General features: G+C 38.5%; 2 protein-coding genes across 5 annotated transcripts in view; both read right to left on the bottom strand.

Moving 5' to 3' along the window:
* fktn (fukutin) overlaps positions 1-1,712 on the bottom strand; it is a 6,347-nt gene extending 4,635 nt beyond the window's left edge. Inside the window, exons 1-4 of the mRNA XM_027143483.2 lie at positions 1,551-1,712; positions 1,075-1,271; positions 404-460; positions 1-41 (exon numbers count right to left, since the gene is read on the bottom strand). The exon at positions 1-41 is cut by the window's left edge and continues 160 nt beyond it. Coding sequence (XP_026999284.2) covers positions 1-41; positions 404-460; positions 1,075-1,176 — 200 coding nt within the window. The 5' untranslated portion in view covers positions 1,177-1,271; positions 1,551-1,712. The remainder of the gene's footprint in view (positions 42-403; positions 461-1,074; positions 1,272-1,550) is intronic.
* Positions 1,713-2,854: 1,142 nt separating this feature from the next.
* fsd1l (fibronectin type III and SPRY domain containing 1-like) lies at positions 2,855-26,052 on the bottom strand. 4 transcript variants are annotated; one of them, XM_027144721.2, is made up of 14 exons: positions 25,901-26,052; positions 19,021-19,116; positions 18,755-18,886; positions 17,190-17,291; positions 16,538-16,560; positions 15,153-15,274; positions 11,016-11,225; positions 10,511-10,609; positions 10,195-10,324; positions 9,471-9,503; positions 6,763-6,860; positions 6,152-6,403; positions 5,132-5,220; positions 2,860-4,069 (listed from the first exon to the last, which is right to left on the bottom strand). In XM_027144721.2, the coding sequence occupies exons 1-14, from the start codon at positions 25,913-25,915 to the stop codon at positions 3,947-3,949; spliced, it is 1,524 nt and encodes a 507-aa protein (XP_027000522.1). In that variant the 5' UTR covers positions 25,916-26,052; the 3' UTR covers positions 2,860-3,946. The 4 variants fall into 4 exon arrangements, with proteins under 4 accessions (XP_047665227.1, XP_027000522.1, XP_047665226.1 ...); XM_047809270.1 differs by lacking the exon at positions 9,471-9,503 and having other exon boundaries at positions 2,861-4,069; positions 6,763-6,857; XM_047809269.1 differs by lacking the exon at positions 9,471-9,503 and having other exon boundaries at positions 2,864-4,069.
* Positions 26,053-26,393: the final 341 nt, after the last annotated feature.

The raw sequence follows: 26,393 nt of genomic DNA, 5'->3' as shown, positions 1-26,393 counted from the left end.
TTGAACTTACGGACCAGAGCCAGGAACTTTTTCACTAAATGCTGTGATCAGGACAAGATGTAAACAGAGAGTAAATGCACCGGTGTAAACATTGGGAAGCATTTGATTATGGCACACTGGTGTAAATCTGCATTTTATATTTTGTAATAATTTTTTTAAATTATATTTGATAATTGAATGTTTTTTAAAGCCTAAAACCTCTAATAAATTTAATACAAAGCTTACAATCTGTAAAAAAATATAAATAAACAAACAAACAAATAAATAAATAAAAATGACAATGAGTTAAAAATCACAACTTTACCTTCAAAAAAGTTTTCATTTGAAAAGAAAAAGTGATATTTTGCCAAACTCTAAAATAAGAACTTTTATTCTCTTATATATTCTAATATTTTTTACTCACCCATTGTGCTTCCTTCCCTGTTGGGTAACCTTTACCGCTCGGAACTTGTAGTCCATGCTATGGAATGATTGCAGTTTATTTAAAAATCATAACAGTGTTGTTTCATAAAATCAACAAAAATAAAACACTAAACTTTACTAACGAGAGTAAAGCATCACCCTGCATCATTGTGGTTGTAGAAACTATTTTGCCCACATTTTGGTCATTGGACATCGTCACTGAGCCTGGACTCTGTATCCTGTCTTCATTACTGTTTTTTTGTACTGTTTTTAAACCATTGATAAGAGAATTGGTTTCATTTAGACCCCACTGACTACCCTGTGAGTGAGTGTTTATCCTCATGTACATGTGTGTGTGTATCAGAAGGTGCGTGTGTCAGAAGATGTGTGTGTCGGAAGGTGTGTGTGTGAGATTGTGTGTCAGAAGGTGTGTTTGTGTGTCAGAAGATGCGTGTGTGTCTTAGAAGAGGTGTGTGTGTGTGTGTCAGTGTCAGTAGAGGTGTGTCAGTGTCAGAAGAGGTGTGTGTCAGTGTCAGTGTCAGAAGAGGTGTGTGTGTGTGTGTGTGTCAGTGTCAGAAGAGGTGTCTGTGTGTCAGAAGATGCGTGTTCCATTGATCTTTTCTGCTATTAGTGGATGGTGGTGTTTCAGAATGTTGTGTTGTGTTTGCTCACCTTATTTGAGTGCTGTCTGTAGTAATAGAGCTGAAACAGGAGAAATATGGAGCTGGCTGTGATGAGCAGCAGCAGCACCAAGGACTTGTTCACTCTGGCCATGAGTGAGTCTGGCTGTATATGATCCTGACAGGCTGTGCCATAAGGCTGACTCCTTCACCATGCTGAGACACACGGGCTGATGGCTTCATGGGGCTCTGAAATCACAACACACACACACACACACACACACACACACATTTATAGTAAATACAAGTTTCTGGCTTCCAACAGATCCGCTGTATTGGGTGTTGGATGTTATCGACTCTCGTGTGCATGAATTAAACGTCATGCATTTCGCAGCCATCATAACATATTTCCATTATACATATTATCTAAGCGCGTGCACGTTCATGCTAACACTATTAGCATTAGCTAGCTAGCACAACTTAACACTTAAAATAAACATTAACTACTGGAAATATTTTAATACTTACTCATCGGAAGAGTGTGTAATATTAGGCAATATTTCTCGCGGTTAGTTAAATCCCATTCTATATAAATCTCACGCTTGTTATACATTCATTTAATTCTGCAGGTTCCTGTTATTCCAAGAACAGATCCGGACGGCAACCGCGTAGGACAAATGCTCTGAAACGCGTTTTTAAAAGAACAATCAATATCAATAAATCCATCCACATGCATATTATAAAGTGTCATAAAATGACATGGCGCTCATCTAACTATTATAATACATACAGAAAACTTATTTTGCATGACAAGACACTATTTTGTATTGTCCGACTACCAAAATAGCCTTGTTACTATTATATAGTAATATAATAATACAAATATATATATATATATATATATATATATATATATATATATATATATATATATATATATATATATATATATATATATATATATGTATATCATACAAATATAACACCATCTTATTCGTCATATAAAATGCAATGGCTATTTGAGCTGCTTTTTTATTTGTATTCTTTTTTCTTGCCACAAGAAAGCGCCAAAGCCAATAATTGCCTCATCTAACCATCTCTATACACCATATACCCAAAAATATATTTACAATATCTTGTACCTAAGCCTATAGATAATACTAAATTGAATAGAATATGAAACTGGAACAAGATAAACAACCAACTTTTTGTTATAAGAGCCTCTCCTTTTGCTCGATTCCGATTGGTCCGTGACGTGATCCCATAAAACAGATCATTCCAAATCTCTCTGCAGGAATCAAACTTATAAATAAACCAAAAACTTATAAATATAACTATATAAAATAGGAACCTGGAACTAATAAATAATTAAGATTTGATATTATATTTATGTCTCTCTTCATGCTTGATTCCGATTGGTCCCTGACGTGATCCCATAAAACGGATCATTCTAAATCTCTCTGTAGGAATCAAACTCATAAAGTAAAACATAAACTAAACCATAAACTTTTATGAATTATAAAAAATAAATAAGAAACATTTTAATGTCTTACTCAGTGATGGAATATGATCGACAGTCGTTTAAAAATGTTATGACTGTCTGTACAACTCTTTACAGGAACCATGAACCTTGTTTTGTTGAGGCTATAACAGGTTTGAGCCTCTTAGGTCAACTGATGTTAAATTGTAAACAGCATACAAAGATCCTATCCTAAAGACACATGTGCTTCCAACCGTTAAACGTACTTTAAGTCATACAAAACATATAGATTTTTGTTAAACAGCTTTAGGTATGTTTACATAATCTACACAGATACAATTAAACAATGTTCCAATCTGATGCAGACAATCCGGCGGTTTAATATAAAATATTAAACGATCAATATATTATTATTATTTAGGTGGTTTATTAGGTCAATTAAATGATTAAACCGTGTAGTACCGCGGCCTTCTTTGAACTGTCCCTAACAAATGTGGACACGATAATAAAGAAAGAATTAAGAAAGAAAGCCAGAGAGTTTTACATGACTACATGAAGACAATTTTAGAAAATCAATAATTTACTTAATGTACAGAAATGACAGTTGTTGATGAGCACATGAGTAAATAATCAGATCAAAAAAACAAAAGACAAACAAACATGATACCATGGAAAGAAATCAAAACATTTTTTCAACACTGCAACACTTATAAAAGCCGTCCGAAGCCTACGTCTAAGAGATGTGTTTTTGGTGAACAGGATTTACTCAGACCATTAACAGGAACCTAAATACGAAGAAAGCAGCATTATATGGTTTACATCGTGCAAGCACTGTTCCACAGTCATATTCAACTCCGTAACATACTGTAGTAAAAACAACAACAACAAAAAAAAACCTACAGGATTCGTAGTTCAAACAGTTCAAGGATTTGACAGTTTAAGGAAAAATATCTTTGTGCAGCCACGAGGTAATCGTCACCCGCACTCACAGGCTGTAATCGCACATATACATACAGACGCTAAACTAAACAAACGTACACGAGTCATTAAAAGTAATATAACAAATCAGAGCATAACGAATCTGTCATATCATTTTAAAAGAAGGAAAGAAAAAAAATTAATTTAGTAATGGAGAAAAGTGCACTCCGCTAATCCCTGATAAAGCTGCTAGAATTTCTTATTCAACAAGAAAAAGAAAGACAGAAAATGAGGCGACTCTCCTTATCTAGGAGAAGTCTAGGCTTGCCAGTGACAGATTTCTTTTCCCATGATGCTTTACAGTATTCCAGTGCTGGACGATGTATTCCCTAGGAAGCAGGAAGTCCAAGGTCATGAGTTGTTCATACAAGTTGCTCTTTGCTGCTGATTAGAGATGATGGATTAAAGAGAAAGCTAGTCCTAGATGGGCTCGAATCGTCAGTGAATCCATAGTTTTTTGCTCGGACTACTGTGCCATGCTGTTCAGACTGCTGTTTGATCCCGTCAGCCCGTTTTCAGCTTTCTGGAGGCTTCTTACAGCACTGGGAACCTGTAACCCTGTGGACAGGCTCAGGCCGCCGCACCACACCTGCGAAACATAGAAGATGTCTGAGGCAAAGGTAAATATAGAGGAGGAGTCATAGCATCTGTTCCTGTCAGTCTCAGTGAAGGGGTGTGGCCTCTGTGTCTATCATTCATTCTGAAAAAGGCGTGGTCCCTGTGTCTGTCAGGACAACTGAAGGAGGTGTGGCCTCTGTTACTGTCAGTCTCACTAAAGGGGTGTGGCCTCTGTGTCTATCATTCATACTGAAAAAGGCGAGGTCCCTGTGTCTGTCAGGACTACTGAAGGAGGTGTGGCCTCTGTTACTGTCAGTCTCATTAAAGGGGTGTGGCCTCTGTGTCTATCATTCATACTGAAAAAGGCGAGGTCCCTGTGTCTGTCAGGACTACTGAAGAAGGCATGGTCTCTGTGTCTGTCCTGAAGGTGTGGCCTCTGTTACTGTAAGTCTCAGTGAAGGGTGGTGTTTCCTCTGTGTCTATCATTCATACTGAAAAAGGCGTGGTCCCTGTGTCTGTCAGGACTACTGAACGAGGTGTGGTCTCTGTTACTGTATGTCTTAGTGAAGGGGGTGTGGCCTCTGTGTCTATCATTCATACTGAAAAAGGCGTGGTCCCTGTGTCTGTCAGGACTACTGAAGGAGACTTGGCTTCTGTTACTCAGTAGTGTTAATTATTGTGCTGCACTTTCTATTTAATTTCCATTTCTACACGTTTTTCTTTTCCCATTTGAACTTTACTTAGTCCAGTGGAAAAATCTTGCTCCACAAACCTAGAGGCTTAATTACCGTCCTGCTGTTTACATTTACACTATAGACAAAAGGTCAGATGGTGCGTGTAGAAGTGCGTCAGATTTAATTTTACATGGCTACATATAGCACATATAGCTCATACTTTCTCGACTGTAGCGTACTGACACGTATCTCCAGTTTCAGCAGCTAACCACAATTAGCCTCAGTTACATTACAGCAACTTGAGTGACATTAAACACAAAGACATAAAAAACTGTTGTCACTGTTGGGTGAAACTGCATAATAACTACAAGGGCAGGTGTCTTTAGATCATGTGATGGAATCTACCAGCCAGCACTCACCATAAAGGCCGGTACAACAGGTTGAGTGAACTTGGTCTTGAACGAGTGAAGCAGCTGTTTGCTTTCTGCGTTGTAAAACGACAGCTGACCTGAAAATGAAAGGACACATAAGATATTGGTGGTTATTCTGCTGGAACAGGATATTATGAGAACAATCATCACTGTACACAGCAGGCAGGCTTGAAAAGAGCTTGGTAGTGTTCTTTTATTTACACACTACTTTTAGTCGGTGGAGCTGCCTGACATTTGATCTACAGGTGTCCAATAGCCCCAGTAACTGTTTGTGAAATAAGAGATATAAACGCCTTTCGCTCCAGGACTTTATCCAGAGAGAACTGGAGGTATTTGATGTAGATGTTTATTCCAAATGTCAAATGTTAACATTTCAATGCAGCATCGGGTGTCTTTCTGATGTGGTGGATAATACTATTCATTCATTCATTCATTCATTCATTCATTTTCTACCGCTTATCTGAACTTCTCGGGTCACGGGGAGCCTGTGCCTATCTCAGGCGTCATCGGGCATCGAGGCAGGATACACCCTGGACGGAGTGCCAACCCATCGCAGGGCACACACACACTCTCATTCACTCACACACACACACTACGGACAATTTTCCAGAGATGCCAATCAACCTACCATGCATGTCTTTGGACCAGGAGAGGAAACCGGAGTACCCAGAGGAAACCCCCGAGGCACGGGGAGAACATGCAAACTACACACACACACACAAGGCGGAGGCGGGAATCGAACCCCCAACCCTGGAGGTGTGAGGCAAACGGGCTAACCGCTAAGCCACTGTGCCCCGGGATAATACTATGCTCAAATAAATGTAGACACAAAGGGCTTTAAGAATTTGTATTGTTTCAAGTATTTCTGTTTTTACCTAGCCAACTAGGTCTGATATATCCATAGAAAAGTTCAAAGTTGCCTCAAGTGCAACAACCATCTAACACTGAAAACTAACAGTGTCTAACTTTTTATATCAGACAGAAGCATCTGGACAGATTGATTTGTACCTCCGTCCAGGTCACAGTAAACTCCTATCCTCTCCGGTACTGCCACATCCAGGCTCTTCGCCTTGTTGTTGTGTTTGGCAGCAAAAGAGTTCTGGAGCCAGTTATTGACATGAATACACCAGGTGGTATTGGTTTTGCCCAGCTGATCGAACTTGCCCAGGTTCTTATAGGCTACACCGATGCTATAAGACTTGCAGTCTTTGAGGGCCTTCACCTCCCAGTAGTGTTGACCAGAGTCAATACTGGTTTCACCTGAGCATAAAGATACACAAATGAGGGATGAAGAGTGAGAAAGAGTTATCGCTTTGATGCCATCGGAAAAAAAAACCTGCAGCTTATAACCTTCTCTTTCCAAAAATGAATGAAATCTACATTCATACACTTGCTTTATGTAGCATGTCCGTCATACCAGTCCCTGGTTATATTACATACAAATATAGACACAGTGCTTTAACATAAACCTGGGATTTGCCTTGTAGCCAGCACTATAGTCAGTCCTGAAGCTATTGAATATTAAACACTTTCTGACCAATCACATGCTTAACGCTGATAAATGAGACGTCTGTATTGAAATGTAAACGAATACAGCTCTATAGGTGTAGATTCATTACCTAGTACTGTATAGGACTCTCCGGTAAACCGATCTCGGGCTCCTCTGGGAGCTGGCGAGCGAGCAGTCGACCCTCTTTTCGGGGACGGAGTTCCACTTCTGTAACCGTCAACAAAGCACAAAACACAGTCAGTCCATCCAGGCAGCTTAGCGTATGCACACACACACACACACACTAGAATGAACACACATGCTGCTTCAAGACACACTCAAACAGCCACGGCAGAGAAGAAAGGACACAGAAGAAGCAAAAAAAAAAAAAAAAAAAGATGGCGACGGCTCGATCAGAAAAAGGCCGCTGGTGTTAATAAGAGCACTTCTACAAAAGAAGAGATGTGGAGATGTAGATGGAGCTTCAGGACAGGACGACGACGGCTGATTAGAAAAAACAAACAAACAAACAAACAAAAAACACTAAAATAAAGTTAAATAACATTCAAAGCCGGATCTAGATGGATGATCTGACCTTAAAGGAATACTCTATGATTTACAACCTAATCCCTGTCCTACGTGTGTGTACAGACAAATGAATGGAAACTCTGTTTTTTGTAACTGATGCTCACTTATAACGAAAGCTTAAGGGCAGATGTGAAATTTAGTCGACAAACACTTACAATTCGACGTTCTAGCATATGACGCTCATATAATGAGACAGGCGTAAAGGAACATGTTAAAAAAAAAAACTGTTCTTATGTAGACTGAGTTTAAGTCATGTACTAAAAATAAACCCGGTTACGACATGTTAATAAATTGTGTTATAATGCACCAACAGACAAACACAACTATCCCGGTAAGACATTAACACACATTCATAGACTAAGAGAATACTAAAGATTTAGGATGACACGGAGGCTTATAAATGTTTCTCGGCGAAGATTAACAACTGCCCTTAGACTTCTATTATACGTGCATTTGGACTGAAAACATCTTGTTTTATTTTATTAAAAATTCTTGTTGGGTAATATCACATAAAACAGAGTACTCCTTTAAGAACATGTCCATATTCATTAGCAGCTGATGGTGATCTAGTGAAATCTACTGGATTTTGATGGATTTACTGGATTTGCTGTCTAAGCAAACGGGATCATGTTATAAATTATGTGTGCAACCCTTTTTTTTTTTTGACTCCAGGACGTGGTGGTTAATTGACGTCGGAAACCCCGCCAGGAATTCGGGGCCTCTTTCTTTATGAAGTGACAGATGCTGGAGCGTAGTGGGCGTGTATATGGTCTTGGTCACATGACTCACGAGACAAAAGGCGGCTTTAAGATCGACGTGTAATAGTGTCATATGGAGCGGCAACATCAGATGAGTTATAATTACTTAACTTAAAATAATAGACTTGACTTTATAACTCAAATACTACTTATATACATAATGCTGTTGAGTTCTCAATTCTGATTGGTCAAGATGTTTTATAAGTGAAGCGTTAATATTAATTAGGTTTAGATTGGCGCACTTTCTGTCGTAACGCCTAACCGTCGCTATGGTGACATAGTTTCGTGAACATTTATACGAGTCAGTGTGTCGTCTTGTAGAATTGTAACTAGAAATAGATAAAATGTACAATGTGAAATTTTTTTAATAAAAAAAAAACAACAACAAAAACCTAAATAATCCATCGCTGTATGTCGGCTTTTGTTTGCTCGTGTGCTTAATGCCCTGCTAGAGGGTGATGGTTAGTGATGACACTAATGAGATGAAGGTCATGAATCCTGTTTTCTAGAACGGATGACTGATGAGGAAAAACACGAATGATGTGTTGAGTTTTAACAGAGTTCTTACTCACCGAAGTTATAAAGACGTGTGCATGAAAAAGATTAACACGAGGAGTTCACTGCTACGGATGCAAAGAATCAGAAACGCTACTGTAGGCTAACGTGTATTGTGTTTATTATCTTGCCATCGTTTTGTTTAAGAGAGAATAATGTGTAAAGGAAAACCCCTAGAACCAGAAGGAACACAGTAATAAAGCCAGTCATAGATGGAGAGAAATTTGTTAATGATATACATTTCATATGTTTAAGGATCTCCATCTAGAAATGACCACACACACACACACACACACACACACACACGCACAGAGTTATCAGTTATTATTCTTTGCAATCAGCAAACTAGCACACGACACACTTTTCAATCCAGCAGTCAATGATTCAGAATGACAAAGTTAGCCAGATAACCTTCCAAACTAATGAATGACCTGAGGGCATGGAAGATTTAATTATCGCCACATATACGTTACAGAACAGTGGAATTCTTTTCTTCGCATATCCCAAATGAGGAGGTTGGGGTCGGAGTGCAGGGGCAGCTATGATACAGCGCCGCTGGAGAAGAAAGGGTTAAGGGCCATACTCAAGGGCCCACTAGTGTCGGCACTGGGGCTTGAACCCCAATCCTCCAATCAAACAACCTTGGTGGCTAAAAAACTTGAACCTCCACTGCCCCAATATAATTAATGCTGGAAATCCAATTCTCTCATTAATCATCCATGTAGCTTTCTCCTAAAGGTTAAACGTTATCCGGCTAACCCTGTAATAATTTTTTCTGAACCACTCGTCCATTTCTGTTAATATGTCATCAAGTGCTTCTGTTTCTGCCAACACCAAATCCCAAGAACACCAAGCTGGAAGAAGAAACTAGGGAGGCTAACAGTGGAGGTAAAGCTCTAAAGGCTCAAATCCCACAAAGCCAGAAACACACGATCACCTTGTCATGTTCTTCAGATTAGTGAGGTGTGCACTGTTGGTGAAACAAAAGGAACGTGTGAATAAAAGAAAAAACGTTGACGAGACTGGAAGGAAAAATGTCACACAAAGACACGCAAATGTGACGGGAAGGAAGAGCTGTGAAAGTTCCTCACAGAGATCTCAGGAACAGCTGAGGAAGAGGAAAAAAAAAATCTACTATATATTCTTCAAAAATGATGAGCGTTAATCAATTTTCATAAGAACGTTTATGATCCATGAGCTCAATTATTATTACTAAAACTTATATAACTAATTATTATTTCATTCAGTATGATTTAAACCTTGATTATGACATCATAAAATACTCGTTTCTGATTGGCTGATACAAATCGAACGCTCCTCGCATGACAAAAAGCATCAATAAGGGTTATATTTTCACTCATATCGGCTTTTACGATCACACTGCCTATTAACGATAAGACAAACTATTATTCACATACTTTATATAGAGAGGAAATTTTAATTAAATTTAAAGTAGCAAGAACAAACAGGGTTCTGATGTAACCATAGCAACAACCGTACATATAATGGGATTGGATTAAGGTAACATTGCTAAATAACCGTTTACTACTCAACTCTCCATTAAACACCGATGTCCATATAAACACCTAGTGTTCAGGAGTAAACAGAAAATATTGTTTTAGAAATATCTCTAGTGATGGATGTGGAATCTGAGCACATACCTGCCCTTGTTCTCCTTCCCTTTGACCTTACTGTCCAGGCCTTTGCCTCCCTGTGGATCCCACTCCACACTGCTCTCCTCCACCTTCAGGTTCAGGTGAGAGGACGACGAGTCGAAGGTGAAGTTAAATGCTGTGCAAAAGAAATGTCGTTAATACCCCACGCTTTTGTATCTAGATACATTACGTTAAATCCGAGCTCCTTCGCCGTGACCGAGAGGCACAGAGGCCACGCCCCCTTCTAATCTAAAGCTTTTTTTTACACAGAATGGATAAAGTTAAATAGAAGGAAGTCTGACTGCTTTTTTATTGACGTTACCTCTGGTTTCCAGTGTGACAGGATCAGAATAATCTCCAGCTGCTGCTTTGTTACACGCTCGAACCCGGAAGTTCATAAATTTGGAATCGAACTTTAATCCTGAAAACAAAAATCAGCTGTTGATCCGTTTTGACAGAGCGACAAGGAAAACACGTCAACCAAAAATATTGGCACCCTTCACAAAAATTAAGCAGAAGTGAATTTTAACAATACATACAAATAACACGCAATAAATCATATTGAATTCATTTTTTATGTATGTTTTTTTTTCAACGAAACGCTAGTTTAAAATGATGAGCAGCCTTATCGGCAGTTAATATTTTGTCACAGCACTATGACCATAGTACCTGAGTACAATGCCTAGAGTTTATTAGAACGATCAGAATTATTATGTGTAATGTATATTTTATAATGTATAATTATCTTTGCTGTGAAGGATGACGATAATTCTGGAAGGCACTGTGTTTGTGTGCATTGTCCCATGCAGTGTGTTCTCTGTCTGTACCTGTCAGTGTGTACTCTGTGCTCTTAATGTTGTCCACGATCTCCCAGTGATGCTCATCCTTGACTCGAGCCAGACCCTCGTGGTTGGTTTTTCTGTACTCGAGGATGTAGTGGTCGATCTTGCTGTCCTTCACCGGCATTCTCCAGATGACGGTCACTGTGTTGTCCATCACCACACAGTCCTGGACATCGATTTCTGGAGCACTTGGGACTAAAATACAAGAACGAAATGGTCACATATTGTGTACATACTACAAATCTTTATTATGGGTAGAAACCTATATGTATCAGGAAATGTAATGAAAAAAAATTCTGTCATAAATGGCAGCCATGTTGAATCGAATTATATGGTGTCTAATTATCTGGAGCATGCTGGGAAAGTTTTACAAAAACAATAGTCACTGTACGCTCGCTATATACAACACTGTACTGATATGTACATCACTGTTCAGTGACTAGAGAAGAACACAGAGTGATTTAAGACAGCGAGCATTTTCCTTTTCAGTTGCTCATTATGCGAGGAGACGAGGAGGAAATCCTTTCTGTGACAGATGTCTGATTTACATGACAATAACCACTGCAGAGAGATGCAGGTGGTGCAGCGTGTCACTGACTCTGTGAATTAAGGGCCAGCTATTGAAGACGTGCGAACTCACAACTGGGCCTGAAAGGAAGACGAAAGCATGAAATTTTGGGCTAAAAAACATCTATAGATTGTATAGTTTTTCTATAAAATTATGTACAGTATATTTGGTAAGTCGTGACCTAATGGTTAGAGAGTCTGACTCCTAACCCTAAGGTTGTGGGTTCGAGTCTCGGGCCGGCCACAACAGAGCTGCACTTGAGCAAGGCACCGAACCCCGCCGGGCACCGCAGCTCCCCGGGCACCGCAGCATGAATGGCTGCCCACTGCTCCAGGTGTGTGTTCAGGGTGTGTGTGTGTTCACTTCTGTGTGTGTGCACTTTGGATGGGTTAAATGCAGAGAACAAATTCTGAGCTTGTGTCACCGTACGTCACGTCACTTTCATATTTAAAAAAAAATCTATATTTAAATAAAGTCCCACATTGTATGTAAATATTTAATTAGTGTGTGTGTGTGGAGTTTAGGTTTCCTCGGTGTACACCGGTTTCCACCTCCAGTTCGAAGACGTGTGTCATAGGCTGATTTGCATCTCCATATGTTCTGTAGTTTGTGAATGTGTGTGTGTGTGTGTGTGTGTGTGTGTGTGTGTGTGTGTGTGTGTGTGTGTGTGTGTGTGTGTGTGTGTGTGATTGTGATCTGTGATTTGTAGTGTTCTCTCTGAAACCCCTGGGATTAGTCCTGGTTCACTGCGACTGTAGGATAAGTGGTACAAAAGCATTCTGTACAAATCTACTTCAATGAAACCATCTCTTAAAGTCCAAGCCACTTGGTGACGTACAAAAGAAACAGCTTAATTCAGATCAGATGTAATATTAGGCCACGCCCACTTAAAAAAAAAAAAAACTAGGTCAACCGACGGTGATAATATTTCACGGGTTCATTCTCTAAACTAAGAGACCAAATAATTTATGACTATAGAGTAAATATAGTTAATATAATATGCCACAAATGGACAGATTATAAATCTAATTTATTACATTTCCATCATTCACATAGACACAGTTTGTACTGTAATTGTGAGTTAGCCAGGTGGTCTTTGGTGCTGTGATGTGTGATATCCTGGGATGACTAAACCCTAGAGACTAAACCTTGTTAAAATTTGTCATGGTGATAGATAGTCAATCAAAAGAATGTTTGAACGCTGTCTACCGGGACTGTTAGGCACAGCTGTGTCCTCAAGTTTACTTAGTGGAGCCATTGATTAGCTGGATCCTCTATCCACACCTTCTGGTGTATCTGCAGCTAATCACAAGCTATTGGTGCAAGCAGTCAACAGATCGATGAAAAAGTTTACTAAAGTCAAAACCTGCTAAAGATATCAAGGAGAGTGATAACACAAAATGTCCTTTCATTCCTAATAATCATGCCTTTTACTATGCACGACATAAATAATGGAAGGTCTACGAGCTCAGCTTCCGCATGTGAGCCTTCCTGAGCTGCAACTCAACTCCTTCAAGACATGTACGTCAGTTTCACGTTTCACGTGTACCAAAAAAAAAGGCTGAAATCGAGCCTCGGACTAGCTCGGAGTTGATCAAATTCAGAAAAAGCCTTGTCTGACTTTCTGAGCAAATAAGACAGATTTATTCTTAAAGACAGTGAGATCATATATGCCTCAGTGATCAACAGAACAGTCTCCCTGTAAGGCAGAAAGGCAAGATCTCTTAGCTGAACTCAGAACAGTCTGGCATGTAGAGTATGTTGAAGGCTAAATTAGAATACTATATGTACAATAATACGCCAAGGATATTAGGGTAAATTTTTGCCTGCCCCAACTTCCAAAATCTATTAAACTAAGATTTATTGCCTCTCGTATTTAAGCGGCTCTTGTGTAAAGAGCTACAGTGCTGCATGTATACAAGAGCATCGGATTACCATCGGTGCTAATGATTAGCATCGGTGTTAATGCTAAAGCTGGTCCATGCTGTCACAGCAACACATGGGGCTTTAAATCCTTCGTGTAAGGACTAAATTTTCTCAAACTGACTGTTTTCTCGCATTTACCATTGATTGTGTTTGAAGTTTGAATAAATTAAAAAGTGTTATTCTAGGTTACAGGAGACAGTGGTGAGTTTGGTGCTATTTTTAGACGTCTTTGCTGTGCCAGGCTTTGGGGCATCTGTGGACCTGAAAGGCTCTGAGCCTCATGGGAGCTTACTCAGAGACACAACTGATGAGGAGAAGCATCATCTCTTTCTCTCTGACACAAAGATTTAACAGAAGATTTACTGTTTATTTTCCTAATGCACGGTTCGTCCTGCTTTGGGTTTATTGCTTCTGACAGCTTTGTACAGCACAGGAATAACCTGAGGTAAAGGGTCCGGCGTCCTTGTGCATAAACCCGCAGCGAATGCACTCGCAATGTGCAAGAGTGCAATGTGATTTTACATTCAGACATTTTGCAATGCACATAAACCTGATGCTGCTTCAAACAGAATAACTGATTTAATTGCTGATATCAGGATTATACTGTAATAACATGCTACTTTCTTTTTTATCCGGCGTCCACTGTGGGCCATACAGCAGACTGACATGACAATGAACGTCCCAAGCGTGTAAGCGGATCCATGGTGTTGGCAGCAGTAGAGCGAGAACAGGACGTCAGCTCAAATATCTGCCCAACAAATGGTTAATAAAACAGCCTCCATCTACACCACACACCACCCTTACGCTCCAGTTTTCATTATGTCACACTTGAGATTTTTAACAGCAAACATTTTCCCACTTCCTTCAGAAACAGACACTGGCTAGTTAATTTAGCTAATGTTTTAGCTTTAGGTCAGACTTTGGCTAGGTAGATTATCTAGCGAGCAATCATGTTTTAGCTTTCTTCAGGAATAGACTGACTAGTTAGAATATCTAGCTAGCGACAGTGTTTTAGCTTCCTTCAGGAATAGACTGACTAGTAAGATTATTTAGCTAGCGACAGTGTTTTAGCTTCCTTCAGGAATAAACTGACTAAGATTATTTAGCTAGCGACAGTGTTTTATCATTCTTCAGAATTAGGCTCTAACAAGTTAGATTATCTAACTAGCAACAGTGTGTTAGCTTTCTTCAGGGAAAAACACTGGCTAGTTAAACTAACTAGTTTTCTTCAGAAAAAGCTAGCTAGTTAAGTTAGTTAGCTAAATAACAGTTCGAATTTCTTCAGGAGCGAGGCTAGTCAAATTATCTAGCTAGCAAAATGTTCCAGCTTTCTGGATATCTAACCTAGCTTACAGTAACCTACTAATTTAGCTAAATTAACATTGTCCTGTGTCATGATGGAGGAACTCTAAGCATTCAAGCCAAACAGGAAGCACATTTATTCTAATAGGTTTTCTCACAGCTTTGTGTGTTCATTCTGTGCCAAAATATTCTTGCCAAAAAAACAAACAAAAAACAAACAAATCCCATTCTTGCTACTGAATAAAGGGTTTAATCTAAGATTAAACTTGTATGTAATGGCTGACTGAAGTCCTAACTGAATGAGGAATGTGGATTTGTTAACTCACCAGGAAGGAAGCGAAGTCCGTGGAGAAGCTGGCGCTCCTGTGAAAAGTCCACCATTAAGTGGGTCATGTTGTCTGAGGCTTTGGGCTTCATGGTGAGGCGAAATGCAGGAGCCATCGTCACCCTGAACCAGACAAATGGCAAGTTTAAATAAGTCCATTGCCTCATTCGTTTATTTATAGATGCTATTAGTAGCTTTATAGCCATCACTATTAGTATTTTACTACTAATACCACTAAATATGACGTATTCTTAACAAAGCCTTTATGTGATTATTATCACCACACCAATGGTTTGGCCAAGAATCTAATTCACACAGTTATCTTAAATGTATTTTACTCAGCCAAGACATATTTGGTGTTTAATAGCTTTTCACTGGAATAATGAGACTAATGTAGATAAAATACATAACCAAACTGTCATTACCACTTGAGTTAAATGATATTGCCAAGCTATGCTTTTATTAAATCTGAAATATTATCAGATACCAAATTCTGGTCCAAAATGGCCGCCTCCACTACGACACAGCTAGTTCAGCTAGTTTTTAGTTTAAAAATTGTCATATGTCACATCAGGATGTATGTAACATCACTAACAAAGATAAGATAATTATTTGTTAGTCATGATTTTAAAAAAATACACCAAATATGACAGAAACCAAATGTGGCTAAGATGATCTACATTTCCTGTATGAGGAAGATTATTGGCTAACTTTGGCTAAGTTTGAGTAAGTTATAGAAGTTTCGCTATTGCTTTTAAAAAAAATCGTATGCTTTGTGTTTGATATATTGTGTAACTTGTCACAGCCAATTTAAAACACTTTAAATTTGTAATGTAGGTGTAACCACGTAAAGGCTTTTAACCACCCACAGGCTGACACAAGCTCGCACAAACCGTGGGTCAAAAGTCATGCCTCACACACACACACAAACACACACACACACACACACACACACACACACACACACACACACACACACACACACACACACACACACATGTTTTAGTTTACTATCCTTCCGGGGACCTTCCATTATCAAAATGATTAATGCAGTTATACCTAAATCAATCTCTAACCTTAAACTCAGTATACAAAAGGAAACAAATGTTTATAAATGAAGAGAGCGCACACACACACACACACACACACACACACACACACACACACACACACACACACACACACACACACACACAAACACACACACACACACACACAAATAGATGCAATCTTACCAAATAAAATGTTCATGCTCAAATATAAAGTCAATTTTAGTACAAACCAGGCCTAAACGTGTGTTTTTGTGTGTGTAGTGGTACCAGAACACACAGATACACACATGCACATAGCGGGCGTGCTTAGAGACAAGTCAAGACTGTACCGTACCTATCTTTGATCTGTTTGGCAGCCTTGGAGTGGAAAGAAAGAATGAGAGAGGGACAGGGAGAGAAAAACAGGAGCAGTTAGTAGAGGCATGCAGGGTGGAGAGTGAGTATGCAATATTAGTCTGCACTGGACTCTCTCTCTCTCTCTCTCTCTCTCTCTCTCTCTCTCTCTCTCACTCACTCACACACACACACACACACACACACACACACACACACACACACACACACACACACACACACAACACAAAGATTAATTTAAAACCAGAATTTTTTTGTTTACTATTAAAGCAGAAGACCACATAGGGCTACACAGTATATCGTGTCATGTGACCAGCCATGATCAGTGTATCAGTAACATGTGACCATCAAGCAAGATCCATACATGCTTTTAACTCCTATAATTATGGAAATCGGTGATCATACACACATGCAGGTTTAAATAATGAATCACTTATCATATCAGTGACTGTTCATTAGTAAAAACAGTGAGCCACCGCTTTGTAAAGACAGCTGTTACGTTCCCTAGTAATTACCACGAGTGTAGAGTTACATGAGATTAATATGAAAAGAGAAATCCAACCAGAATAACCTGCATATTAATCTTTATTATCAACACGTGAGCTACCAAGGCATCCGTGATATCTACAGACCTTGGTGAACTCGTCCTCGTCTTTGATATCCACTGCGTGTTGAGCGAACTCCAGCAGCTCTTCTGCACTCTCCAGTGCATTAGTGCTCTGTGTCAGCTGCATCTGATAGAAAGAAAAATATAAAAACGCTGGAGTTAGGATTAGTGTAAGCAATTACTAACCCTAGGGTAAGTATTTTCTTGCCAACAACAATACGATTCTGTTTAGCAGGTTACTTCAGTACTGTGCATTAATGCTCATAAGGGGAAAAAAATCTTCTTAAAAGGAAAATATTCGGCAGAATAACTTATGCCGCAGGCCTTTTTTCTGGCTTTAAATATTTGTTAACTTTTAACAAAAAAATACTAAATGTCATGCATGTTTTTTTACCCCAGAGTGTGAGAGCCTAAAAAAAGTATGACATTTAGTATGATTAATTCAGCTGTGAATTAAAATGAAGGACTTGTGCACATTGCATCATGTAAGCTAACAAATGTGTAACTTATCCTTTAGATTATTTTTTCTCTCTCCCAGAGCGTATATTATTAATGTCTGAAAAGTTTGGATGGTTTTGTTTAGTTCTGCCTTTCTTTCTTCCTTTCTTTCTCCCTTTTCCTTTTCCCCTCACCCTTCTCTGGTTCCCACTGGCACGAGAAAAACAAGGGTTACGGTTGATAATGAGGCTGCCAGACACCAGTGCTTTGTATTTGAATACGGCTCTCTGAGCACGACTCTTTCCAGTCCGTTTACAGACTGGCTGAATGGAAATCGTATAAACGGATCCATTATTCATTTATTTATTTGTAATTAATTCATTTATTCCTGCAAGTCTGATATAAAATGAGTCAGGACTCTGTTGTCTTTCGATGTGCGATAACTTTACTCAGTCCTTTAGTGTTTGAAGATAACGTCTTCAAATTTTAGCTGCTTGGGACATCTCAGGGGATTGATTACTTTAAAGACAGAAGCATATGTGGAAATTCTTTTTAAAACCCCCCAAAAAATAAGAAAACATTTCTATAAAAACGTTGTCCCTAGTAGACTAGGTAAAAACAGAAATACTACAGAAAAACCTACAAATTCTTAAAGCCCAGGCAAAAGTGTCTACTTTCATCTCCACCACTTCAGTGATAAACATTAGGACCTCAAAACAGGTGCAAATTTCCTTTCTGAGGTAAAAAAAAAGAGAGACAGAAAAAGAGTCAAAAAGCAGATTTTGAGTTGTAGGTGTTCTGCTTTTGTACACTAAACTTTGTGAATACTGTGGCACTCTGAGACACCCATTAGAGAACTAATGAGGGCTTGATGGACCTGTAGGAGGCATGTTTTTGTGTAGAGCTGAATGGGTTTGGTTCTACTGGCATGGCTTATCTCTCATCTGGGCCGATTTTACTCATCGGTATTGTCTCTGCTCAGTGAGCTCAGAGAAATGCCCTGGCAGCATAATGACATCACTCAGAATTGACTGAAGATAACCAAAACAAACTCCAGGCACACACACATACACACATACACACACACACAATGGCAAAGTAACGTTTCTGCTATTAGAATCACTTTCACTCTCCGTTAGGGAATGCCGTTACCTGCAGTTCGTGTGATTTCCTGGTCTGTTCTTGCTTTATAGTGTTGGTCATACTCTCCTTAGTCTCTTCCAGGATAGAGAACAGCGTGTCAAACTCCTCTTCTAAATCAGACACCACCTTGCTGGAGTTGACCTGATCACACCAAACATAAATATTCAATCCCAACCTCTTTATATCAGTTGACGCAGTCGGGGGGGAGAAGAAACTAGAGAGGCCAGTTTGAAAGTTATTTACATTAGCCTTCATTACCACATCCTGCACCTTACCTGAACTCCAGCCAACAGGTGACTCAGCGTCTCGATGAAATTGTGCAGCTCATCGTTTTTATTTGCTAAGGTGGTTATTATCCTTTGTAGGGCCTCCTGTATTGGGGAGACAAAGAAAAAGGTAAGATTTAGACAGAAACAATTACACAATAAATCAGTCATTTACGGTGGTTACACTTGGCAAATGACGAGATGTAGAAATCACAACATTAACGGCAAGCAAAACTCCACAAACTCTTTGTTCTAAACCATTAAAATCATCAGCATTTGATGCTCAGATTTTATTTAAAGAATTCTATGGTACATTTGTCCTCCAAGACGTGTCCTACATATTTACTCATGCAGAAGACCCACGGAGTAAAATCCGTCTGAGGCACGAATCAACCGCTTCGTGCTTAAAATGCACTAGAGAAGGTCTAAATTATGTGGACTCTTGGGCATCTCTTGAACTGTCCATAACAGCACGCTTTACCATTTGCCTTCACTCAAATTAATACAGTTACTATAGGCATTATAGCTAGTATAACTATCTGAAAATCCTGCTCAGTTTCTTATAAGTCTTATACAGGATTAATGCAGCTTCAAAGCTGTTTTGCATACTTGTAGAGTTCCTCCGAGGTCTTTATGGAAGACTAAAAACGTGAAGCTGAGAAAACCAACATTAAGGGTTTTTCCTTAAGAACCGAAAGGGTGCCATGGTTTGAACTCAGGACTTCCCAGAGCCCAATATGTTTAAAGATAATGCCGGTAAAGGTATACTGGTCAGAATGAACACAATTCATCTGTACTAATCATCTGGAAGTCATGTCAAGATACTTACGTTGGTGAGTGTAATCTCTAGACTTGTCTTTTTTTTAATTTACTACCTCTGCTCTGGATTGTTCAGGCTCTAGCGCATACAGCCTCACTCTTGGGACAAAATGATCATCTTCCTAAACTTTCAGGATTTCATCCACATCGCACCAATGGTGTGTGAAAAGATTGTCTATTTTCTGTGATTAACTGGAGGCCGGCATCTACATCTGACTCCCTGGTTGTTTCCACTTTTCATAAGCCAAGACCCCTACAGGGAACCCCTATTCTAATCATCTAGTATTGTTTTTCAAATACGCTACTGGCCAGATTATCAAAGGATTATTAGTCAACAGGTAAATACTGGCTCAACGCATAGCCTATGTTCCTCACACACATCCTCTGACCCTAAATACACAGTGGGGTTTCAGTTAACAGGAGTAAATTGTAGTTATTTGGGTGTTTACATTCAAGAAACTCCATATATTATATTTACCGGATTTACGACGCAAACCTAACTACGCTCACACTCTATACCCAATGCCGTTTAAACATACAGGCCAATCAATACGTCTTATCGAGATGCACTGAAACACAAACCATAAGAAACCGCGAAGAGACACCGATCGGGACACGCCTACAATTATTTTGGGACGCTTGCTGTTTTATTGTTGACTTGTTAAATTATTGATTTTTTTTTTTTTAGGTACCAGAGTTCTCACAGCAGACCTTGAGCAAATGACGTAGACCAGGTTACAAGATAACAATTTACCTTCCCTTAGAGCCCCGGAAAAGGAGATGCTAGGCAGATTTAAGGATTAGTCTTCTTGGCTATCTTTAGACGAGACGCAACGTGACACTACTGCACTGAAGGAAAGTATGAAAAGGGAAGACTTGGAATTAGTCACCATTTAGAAATTCCAAAACTGGTAGCAATTTAATCCTACATGTCTAATTGGTTGAATAATTACTAATGAATTCATTTGTTTCATGTCCTTTGTAATCACTGTACCGTAGCGTTAACCTTTGTAAATCCAGTACAATAAATCTAAAAGAGGAACCGTTCTGACATGCTGCAGACACTACAGATCATGTCCATGCCAAATAAGATAAATAAGAAATCTGTATAATGAATCAGCTCTAACTTCCACCAGTAACATATGAGCAATAATACATGGATTCATGAGCTATGCATTGACTTAGCCATGGATATCTTTTGACCTCTCCCTAAATTCAGCTTGGTCTTATTAAAAGAGCTAACCGAGGACCAGCCCTTAATATCTAAAAGTATTAGCTTAGATAGCAGAACTTATGGTTCTGGCTCTCAAAGCTTTTATTGGGACAGTATTTAACAGGGTATACAGCCATTCCAGGAGCCCAACATCTGGCTATCTTTCATTTACATTTGTCTCATTTATAATACTGGGCAGTTGAGGTTTAAGGGCCTTTGCTCCTGGGCCCAGCACTGGCAGCTTGGTGGTGATGGGATTCAAACTCATTACCAACGAATCAGCGGTCTATCACCTTAAACACTGAGCTATGAGTGCCCCATGACAAACATTGACCCTATGTTGGAAGGTTTGATATCGCAAAAAAGTGCTATTTGTCAACTGCCCAATACTTGCACAGCAAACATATATTTTGTGTGGCTACGTTTGCCCTCCTTAGAAAACGTTCACTGAAGTTAACAGGATTGTTAAAAAAGAACGGCACAATGCTGCATAACATATTTGTCACCCAGAATAGATACTGGGTCAGTATTAGTTTGCTAACCGGGGAGGGTTGAATCTCCAGGAAAGACTCATCCACCAATAACTACTTATCTATGATTATGTAATTACACAAACTAATTTTTTTTTTAAGAAAATATCCTTGCCGAAGCTGTTTTTGTTATAAAGTAAAGTGTGTCTTTGCTAACACAATTTTAGTAAACAACACGATTAACCACTCGATTTAAGACGCTGAGGCTAGAGTAACATTGTGGCTGAATGAGGAAATTTCTGAATGTTGATTATCCCTGTGTGTGTCCTGTTCCTCCAACCAGGAATTGAAATAGTTCCAGTGAAAAGTGTGGAAATATGACGCAGCAGTTTCCTAAAATATGACAGAGGCTTAGTCTTACTATGTGTATCACAGGACATATTGGCATAGTATACACTGCTGTAACCAAAGCAAAGGACATGCATACACTGTTTACACACACACACAAAGATTTCCTCTGACCCTTGGTGTGTATCATACACACGTTCATACATACACACCTCATATATCACCAACTGGTAAAGACGTACAGAACCAACGTTTGCTTCTTTAGTTATATGTAGCTAATAAGCTAACAAACAACTAAAGTGTATTTTGCTAACATATTAGCTTACCAAAATTTTCTCTCGGCACATTTTAGCAAAAAATCCTATCTCACAAAGTTTAAAACCCGGAAGATCTATGAATTATAACGTTATCCCACTTCAAGATCGAGTTTGCTCATTCGGATTTATGTACAATATTTTAATTTTCTATTTTAATTTATGCTTAAGCTAATTTAATTGCCTATAATATTTGTCCTGGGAAACAGATAAAAATGGCTGTTATGAAAGAACATTACATAAATAAAATGTATTATCTTTTCCAAAACATTTTGTAATTTGGATATAAATGTATGCATGATTTCCTGATAAAGACTATAACTATAATGTTAGCTTTATTAGCCTATTAGTAGCTCCGTTGTAAAACTACAGAAGCGCACACACTAAATAACATACGGAGTTCCCTCTAATCTAATATGTCTGAGGTAAGTGGAAAACTGTATAAGTTATATTTTTCTGACTCGACCTTAAAAGCCGATGACATCATTCTATATTGTGAGAATTAGATTTTTAGGTTTTCCTCTGAGGCCAGTGTCAGCTCAGTGGTTCAGAAATGAAGGCTATTGATTCAAATCCCAAGGCTGCCAGAGAGCTGACTCTCCATTTTATACAAAGACAGTATTCACCTCGTTTATATGTCCATATGGATGCAAACATTTAACAAACAAGTAAATCCTAATTGTCGCAAAAACTCCGGCTCGCAGTATGTGACGCGATTGCTTGAGCTTTTGTGTGTCATTTGTCTTTGTTTTGATCTCCACCCTTGTCATGTCATTGGCTTCTTTGTCATCGGTGTATCACCTAAAGGTATACACCTGTTCTATGTTTAGGCCTTGATGAGTTTGTCTATTCATTCTCTACTGTTTCTATCTTTTACTGCTTATTGTGCTTCATTCCCAAGCCTTATTTGTCATATCTTTCAAGGCTTAGTTTCCATATTTCCTGAAATTAGATCCTTGCCCGTTTCTCCATTTTATTTATTCTGAATTTTCCCTACTTGATGTTGCCCGTTTGTGATCTGACCCACACTATGGACTCATAATAAACATCACAATAAGTGCTAGGGGTGGGAGAAAAAATCGATTCACCAAACTATCGCGATTCTTTTTAAAACGATTTTGAGATCGATTTGTTTAGCTCAGAATCGATATATATATTTAATTATTTTACTTTTCCAGAGAGGTGGTGGGAAGACGTTATCGCTTTTATTCCAACATAGGGCGAAACGTATTTTGTTGTTGTCTGTATTAAACGACGTTGTATCCGTTTTAAGCTGGCGCGAGAAAGCAAAACCACGGCAGAGGCAGGGGAGCAAACCTCTTTTGAGAATTATTTCTGCACCTTCACGTTTTAAATCACAAGTGTAGAAACACTTCAGATTTTACACACTGTCAGGAAGAGCTGCGCTGGACATGACTAAAACTTCTGGAGCTTTTTTATTTATTGTTATTTATTGGAACAGTTTAACAGCACTTATTTTATTTCAGAGAGTATTGTTTTTAGTTATTTTGTTGCACATTTAAATATTATATTCAAGTTTTTGGTACTTGAAAGTTTTATGGTTCAAGGTTCTTTATGCACTATGTATGTGTATGCTCCTGAAATAAAAATTCAGAAAGATGTGATGCATTGTTTTTGTTTATATAACTCATATATAGTCTCTTTAACGGTATGATCAAGTATTTGCCATTGGCTAATCTTTATTAAGCAAACAAAAATCACAATTTAAACAATGAATCGCAATATGTATTGAATCGGCACAAAAGTATCGGGATAGTATTGAATCGCCAGATTAGTGAATCGTCCCAGCCCTAATAAGTGCACACATTAAATACCATCTACAAAATCTATTTGAACATTCTACACTTTATTAAAACCTGAAAATGTTGATGCTTCAATACATCGAATGGCAGTGAAATTCAATTCTCCTACCTGCTACTCTCTCCCTCACATAAGTGAATGGGTATAGAGCCTCGAGAAAAGCTAATGCAAACCTGTCAAGTTACACTTCAGTCCTCTCACTGACTAAATGCATGATCGAGTTACCTATTGTAGTGAGACACCTTCATTTCTTACAGCATAAGAATATGCGTAAGGTCCTAAATAACAAATGCTATATCAAAATGTCAATTATATGGTTACACAATCCATGACCAGTTTGAAAAGTAATTAACTGGATTATTTAAGCGCTTTAACCCTTAAGTACTTTAACAGATGTTTCTAAAAGAAAATCTAATTAGTGAACTACAGTATGAGCGTACAGATGAGGAGATGAGAAAACCGGACAGACTAAAGGACTGAAGCGTCACTGTATATCTTACTGGCATTACAATCAGAAAACAGTAAACAGACTTCTTTAAATGAGAATTTATCAATCACATGCGTAGACTTAAGACACTGCTGTTTTGGTACACAGAGTTCAGTGCCTTTGTGTGCATCCAAACAATGTGGTGATCTAGTTTGGACATAAAAGCAAGCTCTTATATAGTGTGATCCATACAAGCATCCTTAGCAATATACAGAACCCATAATCTTTCCCTCTCTAATGTACAACTATTTAAATGTCATGTGATCAACATGGATTTAAAAAAAAAAAAAAGAGAATATTTTTATCTGCTTTATATTGAGTTAATCCAATCTTCTGTGCATCAAAAAAATGTACAAGTAAGAAAAAAAACAAAAACAAACAAACAAACAAACAAACAAAAAAACAGATTGAATATTTTATACTTTAAATATTGGGTCACTGTTTAAAAGGGTTGAGAACCATGAGCCTTGTCCATCGGATATTAGTGTTAATCATCTTAAAGAGTTACTGTCATCACTTCTTATCCAGGATTCTACAGACTAAATTTTTAATGGCGACGTGTAAGTATCAGGCCAATCCTGTGTAGTATCCCCATTGGTTAAGGATACTAGTGGTAAAGGTGTTGGGCTACCAATCAGAAGGTTGTGAGTTCGATTCCCAGGTCCACCAAGCTGCCCCTATTGGGCCCCTGAACAAGGCCTTAAACAGCGTTCTATTAAATTATAGGGTTAATGTTATCAAAGTTGTGTTGGGAACACTGAGCATGAAGGTGAATGGGACATGGTACTATAGATCAGAAGGTAATGGGTTCGATTCCCATGTCTACGAAACTGCCATTGTTGGACCCCTGAGCAAGGCCCTTAACCTTCAATTGCTCAGAGGTATAAAAATGAGATCATGTAAGTATAAAAAAAATGAGATGTGCTAAATGTTGGAAATTTAAATATTTAAATGTTATCAGAGTCATCCTGTGTTGTGTGTTGGGAAAACTGAGCACGACGGTGAATGGGACGTAGCAGCCTAGTGGTTAAAGTGTTGGACTATTGATCAGAAGGTCATTGGTTTGATTCCCACGTCCACTGCTGGGCCCCTGAGAAAGACCCTTAACCCTCAGTTAAATGAGATAATATAAGGACTAGGATGACATGCATGATATGATATAACAATGGTATAATAGTCCAGTTATATTTTTAATATTCTCCTTACAACAAATCCAGAAAGCAAACATTCAGAACCGCAGCGTGGTTCGACCTTTATTCCGAGTCCCGGATGTAATAATGAAAGTGAATATTATAAGGAGATAAAACTAAAGCCCCAGAGAGAATAAACACTGACACTCCCATATTACAGCTTAGGATACAATGTAACCGTCTCAGCGTCATAAACACGTTATTAAACACGCACGTCTCATACTTACTTTCTGAGGGTCCATACCGGGGATTGAAAAACAGAACAAAACGGATTCGGTAACGTTACATGGAGCGGCCAAGTTTCAGAGCGACCAAGAAGCGGATCCGAGTCCTACTGCTGTGTAACAAGGCGGAGCACCGGGCGCATGCGCAGTGCACCAGGAGCGCACAGACACGCACGCGCGTACTTTATATTACTTTACAAATGGCCTAAGGAAGCCTGGGTATTTTATGCCCTCTGGGAATTCATATTTACATTTTTTTAGATGTGCTTTCATGAGAAAAAGCTCTCAAATTACTCCACTAAAGTTTGCATTAAAGTTTTTCCAGCACCCAGTATATATATATATATATATATATATATATATATATATATATATATATATATATACATATATATTAACATACGTATATATATATACGTATGTATATATATGTATATATATATATATATATATATATATATATATATATATATATATAAAATATCAAATGCATTAT

Source organism: Tachysurus fulvidraco, chromosome 26 (assembly GCF_022655615.1).
Source record: "Tachysurus fulvidraco isolate hzauxx_2018 chromosome 26, HZAU_PFXX_2.0, whole genome shotgun sequence".
In the NCBI taxonomy this organism is placed as follows: domain Eukaryota; kingdom Metazoa; phylum Chordata; class Actinopteri; order Siluriformes; family Bagridae; genus Tachysurus; species Tachysurus fulvidraco.
The sequence above is the reverse complement of the archived record's forward strand: the minus strand, read 5'-3'. Positions and strand labels throughout refer to the sequence as shown.